The sequence below is a fragment of the Capsella rubella genome, unplaced genomic scaffold (assembly GCF_000375325.1).
Source record: "Capsella rubella cultivar Monte Gargano unplaced genomic scaffold, Caprub1_0 scaffold_3, whole genome shotgun sequence".
Lineage (NCBI taxonomy): Eukaryota > Viridiplantae > Streptophyta > Magnoliopsida > Brassicales > Brassicaceae > Capsella > Capsella rubella.
The window spans coordinates 6,648,682-6,670,414 of NW_006238921.1; the positions used below are offsets into that span (position 1 = coordinate 6,648,682).

The 21,733-nt window shown below is 36.7% G+C and overlaps 4 protein-coding genes and 1 long non-coding RNA gene across 8 annotated transcripts; 3 read left to right on the plus strand and 2 right to left on the minus strand.

Annotated features, from left to right (window-relative positions):
• Positions 1–415: 415 nt before the first annotated feature.
• On the plus strand, positions 416–5,765 carry LOC17892639 (F-box protein ETP2). Of its 3 annotated transcripts, XM_023785823.1 has the most exons (13): positions 488–667; positions 755–830; positions 914–1,006; positions 1,095–1,208; positions 1,315–1,650; positions 1,732–2,012; positions 2,125–2,224; positions 2,332–2,391; positions 2,473–2,541; positions 2,637–2,765; positions 2,853–3,130; positions 4,616–4,828; positions 4,997–5,765. In XM_023785823.1, exons 1-13 carry the CDS (start codon positions 609–611, stop codon positions 5,565–5,567), a joined length of 2,379 nt encoding a protein of 792 aa, XP_023641591.1. In that variant the 5' UTR covers positions 488–608; the 3' UTR covers positions 5,568–5,765. The 3 variants fall into 3 exon arrangements, with proteins under 3 accessions (XP_023641589.1, XP_023641591.1, XP_023641590.1); XM_023785821.1 differs by lacking the exons at positions 4,616–4,828; positions 4,997–5,765 and having other exon boundaries at positions 416–667; positions 2,473–2,559; positions 2,853–3,232; XM_023785822.1 differs by lacking the exons at positions 488–667; positions 755–830; positions 914–1,006; ... (6 more) ...; positions 2,637–2,765; positions 2,853–3,130 and adding an exon at positions 4,410–4,578 and having other exon boundaries at positions 4,675–5,741.
• Positions 5,766–6,115: 350 nt separating this feature from the next.
• Positions 6,116–8,523, minus strand: LOC17892302 (RING-H2 finger protein ATL65). 2 transcript variants are annotated; one of them, XM_023785824.1, is made up of 3 exons: positions 6,898–8,523; positions 6,368–6,703; positions 6,116–6,293 (listed from the first exon to the last, which is right to left on the minus strand). In XM_023785824.1, the coding sequence occupies exon 1, from the start codon at positions 8,300–8,302 to the stop codon at positions 7,052–7,054; it is 1,251 nt and encodes a 416-aa protein (XP_023641592.1). In that variant the 5' UTR covers positions 8,303–8,523; the 3' UTR covers positions 6,116–6,293; positions 6,368–6,703; positions 6,898–7,051. The 2 variants fall into 2 exon arrangements, with proteins under 2 accessions (XP_023641592.1, XP_006297775.1); XM_006297713.2 differs by lacking the exon at positions 6,116–6,293 and having other exon boundaries at positions 6,339–6,703.
• On the plus strand, positions 8,340–9,057 carry LOC111831482. Its single transcript, XR_002834618.1, has 2 exons — positions 8,340–8,431; positions 8,541–9,057. It is a non-coding gene; the product is annotated as an uncharacterized LOC111831482 (long non-coding RNA).
• An 817-nt stretch (positions 9,058–9,874) lies between these two features.
• LOC17893315 (proteasome assembly chaperone 2) lies at positions 9,875–12,139 on the minus strand. The gene is made up of 7 exons (XM_023786095.1): positions 11,982–12,139; positions 11,514–11,679; positions 11,218–11,276; positions 10,912–11,030; positions 10,458–10,695; positions 10,228–10,351; positions 9,875–10,135 (listed from the first exon to the last, which is right to left on the minus strand). The coding sequence occupies exons 1-7, from the start codon at positions 12,039–12,041 to the stop codon at positions 10,056–10,058; spliced, it is 846 nt and encodes a 281-aa protein (XP_023641863.1). The 5' UTR covers positions 12,042–12,139; the 3' UTR covers positions 9,875–10,055.
• A 5,784-nt stretch (positions 12,140–17,923) lies between these two features.
• On the plus strand, positions 17,924–20,096 carry LOC17892570 (protein JINGUBANG). The gene has a single exon (XM_006297502.2). The coding sequence runs from the start codon at positions 18,318–18,320 to the stop codon at positions 19,758–19,760; it is 1,443 nt and encodes a 480-aa protein (XP_006297564.1). The 5' UTR covers positions 17,924–18,317; the 3' UTR covers positions 19,761–20,096.
• Positions 20,097–21,733: the final 1,637 nt, after the last annotated feature.

Genomic DNA, 21,733 nt, shown 5'->3' on the forward strand with positions numbered 1-21,733 from the left:
TTTTATTTTAGGTTACTTTATATTATTTCATTAAAGTGTGTCAATCAATGGCACTTTTTTTTTTTCACATCAATCAAAGGCATTTCTTTCCAAGATCGGACTGGTTTAATGATGAAATAATAATCAGATAACCAAACTTAACCACCATGCAGATGATTTTATCCAATAACAAGTTATATACAGATGATCTACTAAATCCTAAAAATATGTATTGGTTGTCAAAAAATAAAAGTCATTTATTGTAACACAAAGATGTTAGGTAAAAAAAAAAAAATCACAGTTTAATAACTTTTCACAAATTTTAATCAAATATTCTAGGAATAAAAAGAAGATTGTACACTTTTGTTGTATGATGATTCTTATTTACTAGGGAGTAGTCTCATTCCATTCGTGGGTATAATGCTATTCACTGCAATCTCCTTCTGCTCTTTAACCTTTCCTTTCTTCTTCTTCTTGGGTAACTTTTCTTTTGTCACTATGCATCCCATCTAATGCTCTGTTTCCAGTGATTTTCAGCAGTTAAGGTCGTTTTTACTTCTCACACAAACACAAAACTCTTTAAAATACATTAGGCGGGCGATTTCAATTTCTTTCTCACACAAGCAGAGATGACTCTAAAAGACACTATGACGACGATAAGGACTTCGAATCATAAACGTTCTAGAAGGTTCTGTCTCTTCTTCTTCTTTCATCAGTTTATATATTTCATTTAAGAGTCTTGTCTTGCTTAGTTTCTGTTTTTTTCTTTTTACAGCGACCCGGTCCTCAGAAGATCTCTCAAGAACAAGAAATCAAGTGATGCCCATCATGCCCTTTACAACTTCGACATGGTCAGGAATCTTCAAAAGAGTTCAATTTTTTTCTTAATCTCTAATTAAGTTCATCAAATCAACTTATATTTTTGTTTCTTTAGGATGAACTTTTGCAGAGAGAGATAGAACAGCTAAAATCTCTTCTAAAGTCCAGAAAATTGCATCCCAGTGCCAGGAGAGTCTCAAGTGATGAGGTTTTATACAATAAAGATAATTGTGAAATATCAGGTTCTCTAAGAAAATCCATAACAGATCTCAGATCTTTTACTGTATACTCTGCAGATTGATTTGTTGCTTCAAGAAGATGAAGTTTTAGTACGGCATGAAATGGAGACAGTCCTTCGACGCAAACTATTCTTGGAAGATTCTAAAAATGAAGATTCGTTTATCCCTAAGGTTATAAAAACTCAAGAAGCCTAAGCTGCCTTAAAACACAAGTAATCCCCCTTTTGAATATTTTGTCTGATATTGTTAATAAGGTTTTCGTGATTTCTTGATTTAGGAGGCAAAGAGACTGGTGAAGGAAATCGCGGGTTTGGAGCTGCAAGTGATGTACTTAGAAACATATCTCCTTTTGTTATACCGGAGATTCTTCTACAGCAAAATTACATCTAAGTTTGAAGCAGATGAGAAGGAGAGATCAGAGGATGTTCTTGGGGCTTCTAAACACATTCATTCACCCAAAAATGCAGTTTCCAGCCCTCAGAAAGTTCTAGAAGACTCTGGAATATTCCGTAGTCACTCATCGTTGTCTCATTGTTCAGGCTATTCCTTTAGAATGTCTCCCCAAGCAATGGACTCATCATATCATCGATCTCTTCCTTTCTCAATGCTTGAGGTAAAATAAATAGTGTTAAACAGTCAATGTTCAATGAGTTTCTCTCTTTACCAATAGTGGTTTACATTTTCATGTTTTCAGCAATCCGATATTCATGAGTTGATCGGGACATATGTTTCTGAAAACATTCATGAATCACCAAATAGTTTATCTGAAGAGATGGTCAAGTGCATCTCGGAAGTCTTTCGTCAGCTCACAGATCCAGAATCACTCGACAATGACCGAGAATCGAGCAGCCCTTTTCGCGGGAAAGAGCCTCTGAAGATCATTAGCCGACCTTACGACAAATTACTGATGGTGAAATCGATATGTAGAGAGACAGAAAAGTTAAATGCAGTTGAACCTGCCTTGAAACATTTCAGGTTTTTCAATCTGTGGCTCTTACAATATAATTCCAAAATCTTTTGGTTTATATAAATTAATTCTGTTTTATTTAATCAATTGTACACTTCTTCTTCATTTCAAAATGTTTAGGTCGCTTGTGAATAAGCTAGAAGGGGTAAATCCAAGGAAGTTAAATCATGAAGAAAAGCTAGCTTTCTGGATCAACATACACAACTCTCTGGTTATGCATGTAATGTTAATTTCTCTACTTAACTTCTTCTAATATGACCTTGCTGGTACATCTCTCTAGATATTAATTTACTATATTATTGGTTTTTCTTTTTGTCTCTTTTGCAGTCTATACTTGTCTATGGGAACCCTAAAAACAGTATGAAAAGGGTCTCTGGGTTGCTGAAGGTACAGTGCAGAACTACGTACTTGGGACACAAGTCATCAGTAAATTAACAATGACTAGGGTAATTTTATTGTGCAATATAGGCAGCGTACAACATTGGAGGTCGAAGCTTGAACTTAGATACCATTCAGACTTCAATCCTTGGTTGCCGTGTCTCTCGTCCAGGACAGGCAAGTCTATGATTGATTTCAATTCTTAAAATTCGACTTCGCTTGAGGAGGGCTAATAAGGATTGGCGTATTTTCAGGTATTTAGGTTCTTGTTTGCTTCAAGATCAAAGGGTAAAGCTGGAGATTTGGGAAGAGATTATGCTATAACTCACTCTGAGCCTCTTCTTCATTTTGCGCTTTGCTCGGGGAACTCATCAGATCCATCAGTAAGCAAATCCACTGACTCAATGTTTCTTATCTTACACGCTACTCATATTGAAGGATTACGTTTAAAGTAAACACTCTTCTTTTAGGTTCGTATATATACGCCCAAGAACGTGATGATGGAGCTAGAATGTGGTAGAGAAGAGTATGTAAGATCAAACCTAGGAATTTCCAAAGACAACAAGATTTTTTTGCCGAAGCTTGTTGAATTATATGCCAAGGATACTGAACTCTGCAACGTCGGTGTTCTCGACATGATCGGGAGATTTTTGCCGTTTGAAGCAAGAGATAGAATCCAGCAGTGTCGGAACAAGAAACACGGTAGGTTCTCCATAGATTGGGTCGCACATGATTTCAGATTCGGTTTGTTTCTCTGACAAGCAAACATGAGTCATGAACTATTCCTTTGTTTTTCATATGATGTGATTGTGAGATCGAAGAACGTCCTACTGTGTCAAATTTTTCCAGTTATGAGATTAAATTAAGCTTAGAACCCAAACAAGTTAAGTGATAATCCCAGAGCTATTATCATTGAACCCAAGAACTGTGACAAAACAGAATCAAAGACAACGGACAAAGTCACAAAACAGAGTCTGAATCCATGAGAACACTAATTATATTTTATTACCATGCATGTCTTAATCTGGCAACATAATTCTAAATAAGGTTATGTTAAATAAACACATGACATCAAGAAACCTCTGCATCCATCGCTCTTGCTTCACTGTTGCACTTGCACAAAGAGGAATAGTTAACAAAGCTCAGCAGTCAGCAAGTTAGCAACAATATCACAAAAGGTATATAAAAAAAAAAACAAAAAAAAACAGAGCTAATTAAGTTAGCAACACTAAAATCAAGGTTACATACATGCTTCGATTCTTTTTAATTCCAGAGGAAAACTTTCACAGTTCTACTTACTAGCTTCAGAAAATTTATCACGTATATTCTCAATCAAATAAACTATTACACAAGAAATTATATGCTCAATATCATCTCATGGGAAATGTAACAGGGGAAATTTGGTTTCCTAAGGATTTTGTGCAAAGATGGGAACTTGAAGCTGCCAAGAACATTCAAGATGTTTTTTTTTTGATACAACTCAATCTTCATACTAAACTCTCATGATCTCATCACATAGACAATAATTAATCAAATCAATCATTATTATGTAATTAGTTATCTAACTTATCATCAAGAAAATATAGGAAACTAGCTATATGACATTACTATTACTAAAAAAATCCAATGCAATCACCAAAGTCTCATGATACTAATTAACTTCTCAAACTCAATAAGCGAATTGAAAGAAAGAGAGACTCAGTTAGCACAATTGACTGATCTGAAAAATCAAAATATTTGAATGGAAACTTAGAGGTCGATCATGAGCTCTTCCTTGGAACGAACCAGACGCCAAATAAAGCAGCTTGGCTCTTCAATTCCTTGAGAGCCACGGCTTTGTCTGGATTTTGCATGGAACATTCCTGGAAACACGTCTCTCTCTGCGCTCTCTTTTCCAAAACCCTCGCTACACTATTTTAAAACCGATTATATATGGGCTTTGAACTGGGCCTTGTTAGATTATTATCAGGTCCATATCACTCACTATCCGATTAACAACAACTAACTGAAGGAAGAGAAAACCTAGATGGTTGCAGTCAGAAATGACAATGACGATACCGGAGCTGCTTCCAAAGGATTTGGTAGAGGAGATACTCTGTCGCGTTCCGGCGACGTCTCTGAAACGATTACGAGCTACTTGCAAAGCGTGGAATCGTTTATTCAAAGATGATCGGAGATTCGCAAGGAAGCATTTTGGTAAGTCCGCAAAAGAGTTCATACCTCTGTTGTTGAGAAATGACTACAGGATTTTTCCGATTAGCGTTAACCACCATGGAGATAATCCAACTGTAGAGTTAAAAAGTGAGCTGAACGTTTCTGACTCTAAGAAATCAGAAGCTCGATTCGATATAACTCGAGTCATTCACTGTGACGGCTTGTTGTTATGCTCCTCCGAATTCGACGAATCCAGAGTCTTGGTTTTGAACCCTTTAATCGGTGAGACCAGGTGGATCAGAACCCGCGATTTTCACAAAGACGGCCGCAGCTTTGATCTCGGGTACTCTTACCAAGACGACCGCAAATCATGCAATAAGAAGAGCTACAAAATCTTGAGCTATTACCGTGGTACCAAGTATTTCGAAATCTACGATTTAACCTCTAATTCCTGGAAGAGTCTTGATGATATGATCGTTCCAGGCCGGAGCACTGGATTCTCTGAACTCAGCGTGTCTTTGAAGGGAAACACTTACTGGTTCGTTAGAGATGTAACAAAGACGCCCCGCACCATATCCTTGCTCAAATTTGACTTTACAACAGAGGAAACTGTGTATGTGCCTCTTCCCTATCAGACTCGTCGTTTTGAATCTACTAGTCTTTCGGTTGTTGGAGAAGAGAAGCTTTCTGTGTTGTTACAGCGAGATCAAAGTTCCAAGACTGAGATATGGGTGACAAATAGGATGGACGAGACCACCGAAGTGGTGTCTTGGAGCAAGGTCTTAGCATTGGATTTGAACCCTGATCTTAAGCTTTGGAATGATGCAAGTTTCTTGCTAGGTGAGGAGAAGAAAGTCGTCATGTCCTGTGAGAAATTAAGCAACGACGAGGTAGAGGTCGACAAGATTAGAGACATGATCTACATTGTTGGGGAGGATAATGTAGTCACAGAAGTGGAAATTGGAGCTACTGAAATTGATGGATGTCGCCCTGTTCTTCTTAATTATGTTCCAAGTTTGGTTCAAATCTGAGAGAGCTGGGAGCAACAGGATCAGAGGGAACTAAACACCGTCTGCATGTAATTTCTTGAGTTGGGTGTGCGTGTTTCTCTTAGTTTATCTGGTTCATGTTCTCTTTACGCTTTTAAGTATTTCTATTTCAGTGACAAAAGTGATTAAGAAAAAGCATGTACTATTGAGCTTTCATCTCTTCTCTTGATTTTCTTTTCACCCAAGTTTACAAGTTGTACAACTAGAAATCATCACCCAATTCACACCAAAAAAAAAAAACACAATCCCCAAATTACTCGAAACCCCAACTTTGCTTGTTTATACATTGTAACGTGCCAGGCAAGGATCAAGAGATATTGCTGAGATTGGGAAGCATGGCCGAGATATACAGTCCATTAGGTAGAAAATTCCAAAGTAACGTAGCATTAAACAGTCCAATAGAATGGCCAGTTGAAGTAGACGTGGTTGTGTGATTCTTTGTACAGTGTACAACTACGAACACTATAAGAGGCAGAAATGATTACCTTTGGATATGTCTCAGTGGGGTTTCGCTTTAGCACCAAAAAAAAAGTTAAACGAGACTTGTAGATTATCTCCCAGCAGATAATTCTTTTGTTACAAGAGTTCCCCTCAATTGACCAGATTGGACAAAACAACCCTCCACGGCCATAAGAGTAAAGGTAAAATAGATTCAGATCTCAGATCAAACACCTTGTTACAATGACCTCCTCAACCTTCAGCAATCTCCTAAACCATATTCTGTTTTTCTTAATAAAACCGAATAATGAATACTACAAGAGCCAAAAATATCAAAATCTTACTGGATAAGATGGACACAATAGATCCAGATCTTCTCAGTGTTAATGTCATTCATCAAAATGTAATCAACAGCTAGTCAAAAAAGTAAAGTGGAACACAAAATTTCAGTAACAAAGAAACAATATAAGCCACCGACGATATATAATAAAGTTAGTATAGAAACGAAATTTAATGGGTTTGTTGACTTCGTTTCTATAATAACTTTGGCAGCTTTGGAAGTTAATGCTATTTGATAACTCCAAGAGAAGACAGAAGAAAATTAAAAAAAAACACGAATCAGCCAAAACGTCGTCGCAACATGCTCCAAAAACCTTCATCGTCTTGGTGTCGTCTCTGGTCTACAGAGAGTAAAACAAAGTGTATAGTAGTCAGGAAAATTCAAAGTATACAATTAAATTATTTCTATGACTATACATTTTATTATTCATAAATGAAATCCGTATTTTAGTAAGCATTAAATAAGAGAGGTGAAATATAATACTAAAGGAATGGCTATTATTATTTTTATATAAAAATAAAAATAAAAACGAACCTTGTTGTGAGCAGCAGAGCAATTTCTGAATCTCTCTATCTTTCTCTGTTTCGTCCATTTTAATTCCATTAAATGCTTAAACCCCACAATCCATTAATGCTCACTCCTTCCACTTCAATTTTTTTTTCATCATCACCACCGTCCAATTTTCACCTTACATCTCTACCCTACACGTGTCCCTTCTCCTCCATCTCTCCGGCGATAACAGTGCCTCTGGATCTCCGCATCTTAACCGGCTCGATGAGTGTGGTGCTGTTCTGAAGAACATCGGACTCGTCATCGATTTCGTCCGCCGCGATGAGCTTCCCGTCGCTGGAATCCGTTCCGATATCGGGAAAAACACTCCCGCCGATGATCTCCGTCGGAAGAACGGTGATTTCGTGCTTCTGTAGTAACGGAACGAGAACACTCTCGATTTCGAAATTAGGTTTCCGAACGGTGATTGACGTTTGTTCCACGTAGATCTCCTGTATCTCCACGGAGACACCGTCGCTGGCTCCATCGTTACTCTCTCTGATTCCGATTCTCTCTCGCATTCGAACGAGTACGATCTCTTCAGCTCCCGGAACCGAGAAATCGCCGGTGATGATTGCTCTTCCATCGACACTGTGATCTCATGATCGTTCGTCGTGACCGCCGTATCAGCAGAGATTGTGTTCCAACTGCTCCGCGACGGTGTGATTTCGCCGCGGATGATGATCGCGTTACGCTCATCATCGTCGAGGCTCGGGCGAATTCGAGGAGCCATCAACGGAACGAACGGAGACATAGGCGTTAAAACCCCGGCGCCGGCGGATCCGAGAATGGCCGTCCGGCATAGCGGACAGTTAGGGTGAGATCGGAGCCATTCATCGATGCATTCAAGGTGAAAAGCATGGAAACATAACGGAAGTGTTCGTACATAGTCACCTTCTTCGAATTCCAACAAACAAACAGCGCAATCTCTGCAGTCAGCGGTGGAAGATTTCCCGACCGTGGTCTTCCCGGTGCAAGCGGCGGCGGAGTAGAGGAATAAGGGTAGAGTTTTGATGACGGAATCGTCTAATCCGTAGGGAGAGTAAGAAGAGTAGTGAAAAGAGTCGAAAGGGAAAGGGGAAAAGGATCGGAGATCGGAGGAAGATGTGGAAGCAGAGGAAGCTGAAGATAAGTGAAGGAGACGGCGCCGACGGCAACGCCACCGTCGAAAACGACGGAAAAGAGGAGAGATAAAACGGCGGGAGATAAGACGAGAGTAGGTGACGAAAAGAAAAGCGGCGGCTAAAACAACCACCATAGCGATCAGTGGAGGACTAAACTCCAAAGGAGGATCCGATGAACGGGAAAGAATCTCCTCCGATACTCCGGAAGATGGTGAAGGAGACGGTGAAATATCGATGGAACTAAGCGGTGGCGCGACGAATCGCATGGTGGTCTGCTAAAAAAAAAGAGTCTAAAACGAAGAAAAGAGTCTAAAACAGAGCATCCAGTGAAATGTTTAACGTAAAATGAGTATTTGGGGACTTTGTGGCCAAAAAAAAAAAAGCGTTGACTAAAGGTAAACCATATTGGGAAGACTCAAATTTACACGTCAGTGTTTTTTTTTTTGGGGATTCAAACAAATAAAATACGATGATTTTGATTCATAACTAATCAAATAATTGCAGATATGGAAGGCAATCAAATCCGTAGAGTCATTAGATGGTACACTAATCGGGTAATACTAGTATGTTCCGTTCTATAATATTAGCATATAAATTTAGCTTACTAGGAAGTAAGAGATTAGCAAAATGGAATGAGAGAGGATTAAAAAGAGGGAAAGCTAGTGCTCTGTTTTTAGGGTTGTTTGATTTTAATGTAGGTTTGATGTGGTGACCCACTCTGATACTAATGGTTTTTGGCAACTTTATTTAAGTGGATTTTTCGCGACTTTTGTTTTTTTTTTTTTGTTGGTTCTTGTTGTTGTGTGTGTGTGCGTGTTACTTGTTAGGATCAAAAAAACCTTTTTTGGTTCTATCTCCATTTGTTCATATTGGCACCTTGGGTGATCCATCCACTGAACTAGATTTTTTGGTTTTCCTTTTTCGGTGATATAATGAAAGTTATACTTTACTTATCACTCCACTTCAAATTAATGTATTCTTCTTCTTCTTAGACCTATGAGTATGACCAGATACATGCTTACTCGGTGGCAAATAAATTCAACGAGTAATTAATTTAGTCTAAATGACATCATATTTGATTTTTCACGTTTACTAGTACTCGAATAGTCAAGAAAAGATTATGATAGTCAAAGTTTAAGACTGTAATAGTGAAACAAGCCTACTAAACAAATTTACATGTACATAAGTTAGGTCCCCATCATCACTTCTTTCATGAACCAAAATTTACTTTCAAGTATTTTTTTCCTTGGTCAGAAAACAGAAATTACTTACAAAGATCTACTACTACTACTACTCCATACAAAGGTGGCAATAAAGGTGCAATTAAAAACCGGTCAGACGTACTTGCCTTTGGCCTATCTGTACAACCCCCCCCCCCCCCCCCCCAAAAAAAAAAAAAAAAAAAAAAAACACAATGAATCCAGAATTTATTGCTCAACTACTTCCTTTCTTTGAGTCCCGGAGAGATATTTCTTTACATTATTGTTCTTCATGCAAAATTATTATACTCCACAGAAAACAACGCATAACCGGTCACATCAGTTGCATTATGCATTCCGGTCTCAGACTTGAGTTTAACACATCTTTCGGTCTAATACTTATTAGTATGGCTCTTGGTTTAGCGTCTTATCATCGTGTTTTTTTGTTCAGACACTTGTTTATCCCACTGGCTTTCCACTTGTACAACACCTAACCCAACAACGTTTAAGTCATTTATACGAAATCGCAACCATAGCTATTGAGTACAAAAGTGTTCTCTTCTTTTAAAGTAGTTATCTTCACTCATATATTCAGAATGTGACTGGGGACTCTCTACTCCCTCCCGTAGAGACATTGTATTCTAGTAATGAAACTCTACTTGTTAACTTTGTTATTCTGTAACAGACGAACAAACCCAGAAACAAAATAAAAAGGTCTCTATCGGATTCAACCAATCTCAATTGTTCATAAACTTCTCACTGGATCATACTTTTACTACTACAACCTCTGTGTCTAACTCTCTGAGCTACAACAACAGTCTTAAAACATGGACATATCTGGGGGAGCTCCATACATACTCTTCCACGAATACGGTATCCGCCATTTCCCACCTTCTTCCCCTGCAGAAAACAAAACTTATTATTATGTTTTATCCGCTTCCATTATTTATTGCTCAAGATGTTATTAACCTTTATAGAAGAGAGCTGTTTACCATGGAATTTGTCAGGACTCAGACCCGTAAGCTTAGATGCAGCTTCTGCTAGAAGAAATGCTTCAGGAATGTTGTCTCCTTCAGAACAGTAGCATAGCAGGCATGTCACCTTCAAGCCTTTTGCCTAAACCCCAAAACAACATAAATCCCACGCAGGTCATGCAAGTGTTTTAACCATCTAAAATGAGTCTGCCTATGGATAAAATGGTCATTATGAGGCATTTATCTACCTTAAATGCTGAAAAAAGAGCTGCAAATGGCAAGCTTGGGTAGTAGTCTATGTCTTCGAGTTCATCTTCTGAAGGGAAAGTCAAGTCGTCTTCACTGTTCTTCTCAAAGACGGAGCTAAGGTACTTCCAACATCTTCCTTCTGAATCATACTCGTTCAATCTTCCAAATCCGAGCTTCTCACAGTGATCATCTCTTCCATCAGATCCGGTATTAGACAGATAATACACCTGCGGGCCTCTAAAGTAATTGTCAAAGAAGACTGCAAATCAACTTCTGAAGAGTTTGCTTACCAGTAACTATGACAAAAGAAAAACGTGCAAGTGGAGCTCATTTATCTATCACATTTGTAATTAGTCATGATGCTCTTTGCACTAGTCCATGCCAAGTTTCAGGTTGAAGCCATATGATAAAAATTACAGCAAAAAAACATAAAAAAGGTGGCGTTCTAGTTACCTTGACATATCCAAGTTATGCAGCCTTTGGAAGTCTAAACTGGACAGCACAATAACGTGCTTCTTTCCATTTGAAGCAGCAAAATTGGCTATATTCTCCACAAAGTTAATCATCATTCCCTGTTTTTCATCAACATTGTAAGTTTAAAGTGACCCACTAAATTCCCAACTCTTTTACTGAAAGGCTTAACTCTAGATAATTGGCTTTTCATAATCCCAACTCAACAAGCAGTGAATACCATACTGTAATCAAATAAGACCATCTAAATAACGAGGAACAAAACGGCTTCCAAAAAAAAGTACATACCTTTGCAACTGGAGACCGTTGCTGAGCAAGAGTAGTAGAAATTGAAGACGACTCATAAACTGAAACCCATAAAACCAAAGGGGGAAAGAATGAGGTTTCACAACGATAAAGGGGAAATTCAACAAGATAAAGTGGCATAGAAAACAATTTAATAGCCGATAATTTCTTATATATCATCTTAATCATATAAATAATAAACCAGAGGATACTTCATATAACAAAACATAGCAGCACCTCCCCTCGTTACATCAAAATTTGCAATAAAAAAAAGAAGTATATAGTTCGAGAAAACAAACCCTCGAAAGGAAGAGCGATCTCGCCACAAGGAAGAGGGCCATAAGCGTCATTGCCAACACAAGGAAGCAGATTTGGATCATCGAGATAACCAATTCTCTCTGCATCAGTAGATGACACTAGAAGATCAACAGCGAGCTGCCCTACATTCCCAATTGACAATGCAGGCTGGTTGTAAAAACAAAAAACAAAAAAACAATAAGCTCGTCAATGACAAAATCTCTAAGACATTTGTTTGATGAGAAAGATCAATGCCTCTAAACACTAAAAACCCTTTTCCTACAAGCTTAGTATCATTTTCTGAGAATTTCAAAGCTCCCAAGAAAGTTGGGAACTTTCTAATTTCAATAATCAGCTTAATTTCTCAAGAAAGCTTTAATTTTTAAATTTTACAGACGGAAATATCCAAAGGGAAGTAAGCAGAGTCACAGATCGAAATCTGGAAAAGCAAAGGAAACGAAACAACTTACGAGAATTAAAGTTGAGCACTCTTCGTTCACTCGCTTCCCTTCTTCAACAACAAAGTCCATGTTTGAAAACCGAATCGAGAAAGAAAAAAAAAAACAATAGTTACAGAATCTGATTGCAAATTTCGCAAGATCAATTTCGAAGAAAGAAGCTTTATGCTTCAGTAGTTTAGGATGCTTCTTCTTCTCCTCTGTTGGGCGAGCTTGAAGAGCAAGCCAGGGACTAATTTGGGCCTCTATAGGGCCTTAAAACCCAATAAATTTATGGACTATGAAGTATAGAAAGTAATACATGCATTGTAAATGTAGAGAAGATTCATGCAAACTAAAATAAGGACGAAACCAACACTGTTAAATCGAGTGAGTCAAAGATTAGGAATTTAGGATCGGCAAGCAAAGACATACTACATTACAGTGACAAATAGTTAAAAGCAACACGAAAAACGTGTAATAGTTATATGAAATATTTTCACTTGATTAGACAATTATTATCCACAGTGATCCATCCATATCATATCATATGAGGACAAATAAAACAAAAGGAAATAATTTTAAAATGAATTGAGTGAATCATTTTAAAAACGAGCTGCAAAGACTTTGTGATGTTAGTTGTCTCTTCCGTTGGGTACACTCTGTTCCTTGATCGCTCTCTTTTTCGCTTGCATAATTCAAATCGTGATGAAAAATAATAATTACGAAAATAAGGTTAATTAATTAAATTGATTTTTAAATTATGAGAAGAAACCATTCACCTTATCAGTTCTAAATAAATAAAAAGCATGACTATAATTTCAGAAATGTATATATATATATATATATATATATATATATATATATATTTAAAAATTAATAACTATATGCATATGGTATGTTGTTGAACGTTAAAATGAAAAAAAAAATATAATATGGATTTGATTTAAAAAGAAATGGAAGAAGGACACCCGGAGGTCGTCTGTCAAGGAGTGGCGACCAAAAAAGTCTATATTCAATGATATATTACGAAATCAAGAATCTTATCCTCTCTATTTGAAAATTCTGATTAGTTTTAGAGAGAAACAATATAATGTACATTATGTCCATTTGATTAGTTTTATTAACTTGGGACTCCAAACAAAGACTATACCAACCAATGTTTTTTAACTACGAAAACTTTATTTTTGTTATCACACACACGTCGTCTCTGCGATACTCTTCCAATATATCGGGTGAGATGTGTCCCTAAAGATCGTGTTTTTCAAAGAGGGCCAAATGTGATACAATAATATAAGAAGATCATATAATTATCATTATATTTGCTTCTTACATTATCATTGACCATAGTACACACGATATACAATAGCAACGGTTCATGATATATAAATTCATTATGTGTATGATTTTAGACGATTATTTATTAATTTCTTCTCGATTCGAGTATATAGTACTCACCTAACAAATATGTATACTTGGACTAGTTTTCATATATTCATGGTGAGATCACCTTTACGTGTCTTACGAATACGTGTACATTTTGAAGTTTTTTCTTTTTTAGATTTGTGGAATCTGTATGATAAGAAGGAAAACAAATATCAGGCAAATTGGAGAACTTAAAAAAAATTACTAAACCAATATTCAATAAAACTGTGGAATATGGATCAATTTTTTATATTCTAACATGAAATAAGTATTGGTATCTTAACCTTATAAGTTATAATCGACACTACGGCTGCAATAAATCATCATCTATAGTATAGATATAGCTAGTTTGCAAACTAATACTCGATGAGGAGTACTAATTGGTATTAGGGAAAATCTAAACCTTTCTAGACTTCTTGTTAATTATAGAACAATAAGAATATTAAATATCAAAGACGTATATTTGTTATCGTATAAACGGAAAAAAATGGATCACTTCTGTAAAAGTCAGCGCGGACGTTTTCTACATTTCAAAACCTAACATGTCAATAAATAAATCGTAAAGGTGCATTGAACATTATAGTACACATCGTCACATCGCTGTTAGTATTAATGTTTTTTCATCCATATTTGAAGAAAACTGATGGCACAAACCACTAAACAAAAGTATCAAATTTTATGATATTGCACGAAGTCAACAAAAACATTTTCTTTATCCTTGCTTCTTTTTTATTTATTTAAAGACTGTAATTAAACTTCTTGTGCGAACAATATTTATGTTATGTTGCTGATCTTGCTGTAACACGAATGACGAGTTTTGGTGATATGAAAGAAGATATTTCTCAATTTACATCCCCAAAGAGCCTTGCGTGTAAAAATCTCACGTCCTATATCATCGACTACGTACATATATATCTATGTTAAATTCTTCAAAAGACTTCTTTTTTTATATTGCCTACGTTTTCAATTTTAACTTTCAACTAATTAGTACCAAGTTATCAATGAAACTAATATAAAGTCAAAGATAATTATTGTGTGAATAATTATATTAAGACGAAAAATTTATCAAAACTAGCTCGTTTCAATCTACCAAATCTATCATATGATATATAAAATCTTTGACTTCCGTACACCCATTGTGGCATTGTATTAGTGAATAAATAATCGATTATATAATAAGCTAGTATACTTTAACTTGTAAATAACTACAATTGTATACAAACTTTGTTTAGATGTGTCAAACTATATTCTTAAAAGTATAATAATTTTTCTCCATATATAGAAAGCTCAGATTATATTCGGACCACGCAGCGAGTGCCGAGTGGGATCAACTAAGCCACCCATAATATAACATTCTCCCCATTTACATAATTATTTCAGAATTACTTGCTTATTGGGTAACAAAATTTTGTTTCTTTGTTCATTTGTCACATTGATATGGTTGTGTGAAACTTCAAAGTTCCAAAGATATAGTGGCGTTTTTATGAAAATGATTTTAATTGGTTTTATTTATGTATGGCGTTGGAAATTAGAGTAATCCTTAGCATTTCTGTAATTGGTATTGTATATATGGGGCTTGTACGTTTGCCATGGTTGTGACGGCATGCGTACGTACCATTGGTATTATTTTTCTTTTTGTTAAAACGTACTATTTCCCATTTGTATTTGAGACTACGATTTTTTGTTTGTTTGGAACTGTAGTTATATATCAGACAACGATTGATCGTGTAATAAATCAAAACTTATCACATAATTAATAATGCATGCATGTCGTGTCAAATGAACGGCGTGTATTATATTCCTGTATAATGAAGAAAAAAAAAATGAAAACTTGTCTGATTAAAACGATAGTTTAGTTCTGGTTACCGAAAGTGACAACTTCACTTCGAATCATTAATTAAGGTCTATCTAGACTAAGAAGATCGAGTGGTCATAATCTGTCCGAAAAGTCATTGGAAATTCGAAGGCAAGGCGCGGTACGTAAAATATAACAAATTTTTTTTAAAAAAAAATATATAGCACTGACTATACAGCAATTACAATGGTGATATTTCAGCTGAATAAATATATAGTGTATTAAGTTAGTAGAAAATAAAGTTAAAGGTAATATGTTAATTACTAGTTAAATTATCCTAATTATTCATTTTTTAATGAAAATTATCCTACTAGTTTAGCATGGTCATACGTACCTTTCCACTCTTTACTCTTCATTTTTCTTTAGCATTTAGCAACCACCTTAACTACTTCTCAGTTTTGATTAATAATACAAATATGAACTTTTCGTGTTATACGTATTGATATCGTAATAACAGCGTCTGAAATGGAACATAGATGTCGTTTCTAGACCATTGTAATATGTAATGTCCATTAGCATGCAAGTACCATCCATAGCCGTGGGCGTGTGGAAATTAAACTAGACAGACTATAGGGTTCGATAACTGACCATGCGTTACCATAGTTCGATCGAGTCCCATGACCATTGACAATTAACAATTTCCATATTTGTTCCAACATTTTTTTTTATAATATATGGATATGGAGAAAAGGTAAAAGGAGGATTTATTTTTTATACGAAACCCTAAAAATGTCAAAACTCGTCTAGCTGTCAATGATCGTTTTCATTTAATTAGGGTTTGACTTTAGAGATCGATCGGATAATTATTTTCTTCTTATTATTTTCTTCTTCTTAACTTACATGAAATCTACAAAGCTATACTAGTTTTGGAATCTCAAGGTTTTTATTTATGTTTTCGAATCTCTAAATTAAAAACTTAACATCTGTGACTAATAAAAAAAGAAAATTTAACATTCTTATTTGAGAAGAGAAGATCCCAACCCATATATATGAGATAGTTATCCAAAAATGTACTTTACATGCCATCTTTTTCTTTATCATCGTAATGAAAGTCAATATCGAAATGAAAAGACCATTTCTTTTATCGCAACGAAAGTCAATCAACTTGTATGAAAGTTTTATTTCGGTTTTATCATATTTTATAAATACACATGAGAAAATGTGTTGCGACTTGTGCTCTTTCTTCTTTGTCGGCGTTTTGATCCGTACCTAAGGAAAAATGTTACAATATATATTATTATCAAACAAACATATATATATATATATATATAATGGTTAATGTATGTGATGTGCTAACTAAAACCTTAAAAATTATACAAATATATTCAAAATTTCATTTAGTAAAATAAAGAAAACTGAAGCCTTCTTAAATTTAACACTTAAACGTACGTCGTGAATGTTAAATATGGCGTAGACCAAATTACAACATCGAGGCTTTGTGGTTAAAGATGGATAAGAATCGCGTCCATTCACGTACGTACATCAGTCTCCTTGGAAGTTCTATTTCCATTTTTTTTTTTACCATTTTCTAAACTCACAATAGAAGATAATATTGCATTCGATCTGCTTCATATCACATCTTGACCATATCCAAAACTAAACCTACTCTTTCGTCTTTCACTTTTTCGAAGTCACATTGATTAGAGTATATGAAGTTTTGTGGAACGACACTCTCCATTTGTTTTGGTTCTCCGGTTCTTCCCCCTCCCCCACATTACCATAATATATTATCTCATAAGCAGTGCATGTTAAGAAATTAATATGTCAAAGGAAAATAAATTACAATACTGAGATAAGTTGAATTCAGTTCATCTCTTATCATCATATATCAGCCGATCCGTCTTCACAGAAAAAAAAAATTTAACAAGAACAATATTAAGTTTTCGTATGATACATCCAAGTATCCGATAAATCTTGAAATGGTCTCGTACTGTCGTACACATACTTAAAATATCTTGTATGTAGTTTCTATTATTCTATATCTAATGGATATTGAATATTGGTATCATTGATATTTATTTAATTTGTAAATTTCACAAATATCATTTTCTAGATTAAATTCCAATGGAAATGGATTAAAAAGAAATGGTCCATCGATGTAGTACAAAAAGACTTCCTTATCGGTTGGTTGGTTCACGGAGGGAGATCAAGGGAGTCGTCATAAAAATTCAAAACATCTGGAAGAAAACTAGTTTTTTCCTTTCACATGTCGAAAATAAAAAAGCCCCCAAAATAAAAATCAAAACTCAGGTTGGAACAATAGTGTAATCGTCACGTAATGTTTTACATATGCAACGTGTGAAGATGATCGGCCGCCAACACAGCCACACACGCGTTATCTTCATTCAACCAACTCCCTAAACTAAAACTATAAACCGAATCTTCGTACGGACGCATCTCATGTTTTACATATTTTCACATTGCCCAATACCAATATGTAAAACTACTCTTGTCATTTTTTCTTTCTTATACACTAAAAAAACAATGGAAAATTAATTATTATTAATAGATAATTAAAACCAAACTACAACATCTCATTTTATCATACACACATCTGTTTTGAGACCGTCCACTTAGTTTTTTTTTTTTTTTTTCACCCGACGACCGTCCTTTGAGCTTTTTATCAGTCAACAGTTTTTAATTTAAATTTCCAAAGTTGCTTTACATTGTGTTTAGTAGTAGTAATTAATCTTTTCTTAAATAAATGATACAGGCGGGTCTCTTCATGTGAAAACTGGCGCTCCCGGTATCTGACGGTCACGTCTTCGGTCTTTAACACCACGTGTCATTCACCCATGTCGTCCGTTCAACAACCCTTTTTTCTATTTTTTTCTCTCTATATATAAACCAATCCCAAGTTCCCAACGTCCTCCATTTACACACTCTTTACATTTCTTACCAAACTCATAAAAAAAATTAGTTTTCTCTCCAAATCCTCAGAAACAAATATTTCCAACTTCTTTTCCTTTTTCTCCCACACGACAAGGAAATTTAAAACCCTCATAATTCCTTGACCAAAGAAAAATATAAAACCTTCCAACTGCTGCCCAGCTCAAATTATTATTCTTTTGTGTTATCTTGTAAACAATATGGTTATAGCTACAGAAACCACCAGTTCTAGTAGTAGTAGTCATCACCGGAGACTCACTTTCGCCGCCTTCTTAAACTCCGATCCCGCTGCCGAAGAAGAAGAACAACGGAGCCATGGCGTTGATCATGATGTCATCAATCCCACTACTACTAGCAACAACAACAAAATGAACAAGGATGTCCATTATTACCAACAACGCCAAAGCAATGCTTCGACTACTAGCGGCGAGTCGTCTCCTAATCAGGTTCTGTCCCCATGGAATCAATCTTACTCTCCTTACTACACCGACACCACAACGACTCCGTCCATGTCTCCCTCCCCGTGGAACCAAACTTACTCTCCCTACTACAAGTCTCCTTGGATCTACCAGACTCGAAACATGGATGCTGATACCGACAACGGTTTGATCGGTACGATCGTCAGACAAGACGGTCATGTCTACTCGTTAGCTGCTTCGGGAGATCTCTTATTCACCGGATCCGATTCCAAGAATATTCGTGTTTGGAAAGATCTCAAGGACTTCACCGGGTTTAAATCAACAAGCGGATTGGTCAAAGCCATTGTGATAACCGGAGATAACCGGATTTTCACCGGTCATCAAGACGGTAAAATCCGGGTTTGGAGAGGTTCTAAAAGAAGAACCGGGAGCTATTCACGAGTCGGGAGCTTGCCGACGTTGAAGGAGTTTTTGACAAAGTCAGTGAACCCGAAGAACTACGTCGAGGTTCGTCGCCGGAAAAATGTTCTCAAGATTCGTCATTACGACGCCGTTTCGTGTCTTAGCTTGAACGAAGAGCTCGGTTTACTCTACTCCGGCTCGTGGGACAAGACTCTCAAAGTCTGGAGATTATCTGATTCGAAATGTCTTGAATCCATTCAAGCTCACGACGACGCCATCAATACGGTGGCTACTGGTTTCGACGATTTGCTATTCACCGGATCCGCCGACGGAACTTTGAAAGTGTGGAAACGTGAGCTTCAAGGCAAAGGGACGAAACATTTCCTGGTTAATGTGTTGATGAAGCAAGAGAACGCTGTAACGGCCTTAGCGGTTAATTTAACAGCGGCGGTAGTTTACTGTGGTTCTTCTGACGGCACCGTTAATTTCTGGGAAGGGCAAAAATTTCTTTCACACGGCGGAACTCTACGCGGCCACCGTATGGCGGTGCTCTGCCTCGCCGCCGCCGGGAGTCTGGTTTTAAGCGGCGGAGCTGATAAGAACATTTGCGTGTGGAGGAGAAACGTCGATGCGACGCACTCGTGTCTCTCCGTCTTGATGGACCACGTGGGACCTGTGAAGTGTTTGACGGCGGTGGAAGAGACGGAGGAGGAAGGCGGCGGTGAGAATGGAGATCAGAAATGGATAGTGTATAGCGGAAGCTTGGACAAATCTGTGAAAGTCTGGCGCGTGAAGGAGACGGCGTCTACAGTTAGTGGCTGAGATGTGTTTAGAGGGAGGAGAGAGCACGCGCCGCCTTAAACGCGTGAAGATATGGAGTATGGTAAAGGGGAATGTTCCGCGGCCCATGTGATTCCTGCCGTTGTGGTCAAGACAAAGATTTTTTTTATGGCCGGCTAAAAGAAGCAGTTCACACAACCAATAGGAAACTGCCACGTCATGAAAAGTATCTAAAAGGCGTTTTAGAAAGTTCCTCTAGTTTATTCGATCTTCTTGTAAACTGCACATACTTATTTTGAGTTACGTTTTAGAAAAACATTGTTTCATTGTATTGAATCATTTGTTTATTTATTAATTCTTACTGAAATTCGTTTAATATTCATATTTCTTTTTATTCGTTATTATTTAACAATAGTTCTTGTCTAAGAGAAAAATTGGAAGGGAAGATTAGTAATATGTACGTTATAGGATGATTTGTTAGTTCAATTTTGTTGAAAAGGAAGAAAGTCATTGAAAAAAATGGGATATAAAACTTTTTCCTGGTGTGTTCGTGAATGTGAAAAAGTATCATTTTCGTGGGATTTAAGAAGTTTGGTACACATTTATACATGTATGAAATGCGCATATATAACTTGACATCCAAACACGCCTTTCTATTTCTAATAAATCTCAACTCAATAATAACTTGAAGAATCTAATCGATCTTAATTAATTGATTTCTAGATATTATCACACAACTTTGTTTTTTGCTGAAGTAGGACAAATACAATCAGTTGTTCTTGCCGTAAGATTAATTAGTTGCATGTTCGCTTTGAAAACTTGACCATTGATAGTGTCATAAGTCATAACTCATATAAAAGTCGAGAAAGTATAGTAAATGGTATACATTGATGGAATATGAAATATGACGCAGTCAAATATTTGTTCAGATTCTTCTCCTATTTTCTAGGAAGATATTTAACTTGTTTGTGTTTATATAGTTTGTAAATCTCGATTGTAAACACTCAAGAAAATACACAATCTTTCATGGTATCAGAGCCTCATCGCTCTTAATCTCTTCTTCTCTTCTATTCTTCTTCTTCTTCTCCTTCAATTTTTTCTTCTCTGCTTCAATGGCTGCTGTCACTGAACGTGCCTTTGGTGTCACCAACATCAAGTCACACATTCCCTTGATTCTCGATTTGAATGATCATAACTACGATGCTTGGAGAGAATTGTTTCTCACACATTGCCTTACGTTTGATGTTCTCGGTCATGTCGATGGCTCCTCACATCCTGCGAATGATGCTGATCAACCTTGGTTGAAACGAGATGGTCTGGTCAAGCTATGGATCTATGGTACTTTAGCACCTCCACTATTCAAATCAACATTCAAGACAGGAGGAACAGCGAGAGACATTTAGCTACGGATCGAGAACCAATTCCGCAACAACAAAGATGCGAGAGTCATGCAAATCGATAATGAACTTCGAACTCTGGAGATTGGAAATCAATCGATACAAGACTACTGTCAAGCTCTCAAATCCTTGGCAGATCTTCTATCAAACCTTGATTCTCCTGTCAATGATCGAAACCTGGTGATGTACATGCTGAATGGTCTGAATGAAAAATTTGACAACATCATCAATGTTATCAAACATCAGAAACCATTACCGTCGTTTGATGATGCCAAATCAATGCTTCAGGACGAAGAGTCTCGGCTTAAAAAGGCGCACAAGGCCATTGCTTCACACTCTGCTCATGCCTCATCTCCTGCAGCACTTGTAACGACAAACACATCAGATCAAACGCAACAGAATCAGACCAGTGAGAACAAGAACTATCGTCCATGGCGTCGCAACAACCATCGAAACAACAAAGGTCGCAACAATCAGCAGAGCACACAGCCACAACAACAACAACAGAGACCTCAGTTTCCTTCATGGGGTCCTCCTGCTTATTGGCCAACCCCATATCCGTCTTGGCAGCCATCACCCTACACTCCATGGAGTCCATATCCGACGAACTTCCACAAT

Bases quoted from the DNA above. Each gene is read 5' to 3' on its own strand.
- LOC17893315 (XM_023786095.1), bottom strand. From the start codon at position 12,041: ATGGACTTTGTTGTTGAAGAAGGGAAGCGAGTGAACGAAGAGTGCTCA. The intron at 11,680-11,981 runs GTAAGTTGTTTC...TTTTACAACCAG, and splicing joins AGTGCTCAACTTTAATTCTC to CCTGCATTGTCAATTGGGAA. The intron at 10,352-10,457 runs GTAGATAAATGC...TTTGGGGTTTAG, and splicing joins CTCTTTTTTCAGCATTTAAG to GCAAAAGGCTTGAAGGTGAC.
- LOC17892302 (XM_023785824.1), bottom strand. From the start codon at position 8,302: ATGCGATTCGTCGCGCCACCGCTTAGTTCCATCGATATTTCACCGTCT.
- LOC17892570 (XM_006297502.2), top strand. From the start codon at position 18,318: ATGGTTATAGCTACAGAAACCACCAGTTCTAGTAGTAGTAGTCATCAC.
- LOC17892639 (XM_023785823.1), top strand. From the start codon at position 609: ATGACTCTAAAAGACACTATGACGACGATAAGGACTTCGAATCATAAA. The intron at 831-913 runs GTCAGGAATCTT...TTGTTTCTTTAG, and splicing joins CCCTTTACAACTTCGACATG to GATGAACTTTTGCAGAGAGA. The intron at 2,542-2,636 runs GTCTCTCGTCCA...GCGTATTTTCAG, and splicing joins CTTCAATCCTTGGTTGCCGT to GTATTTAGGTTCTTGTTTGC.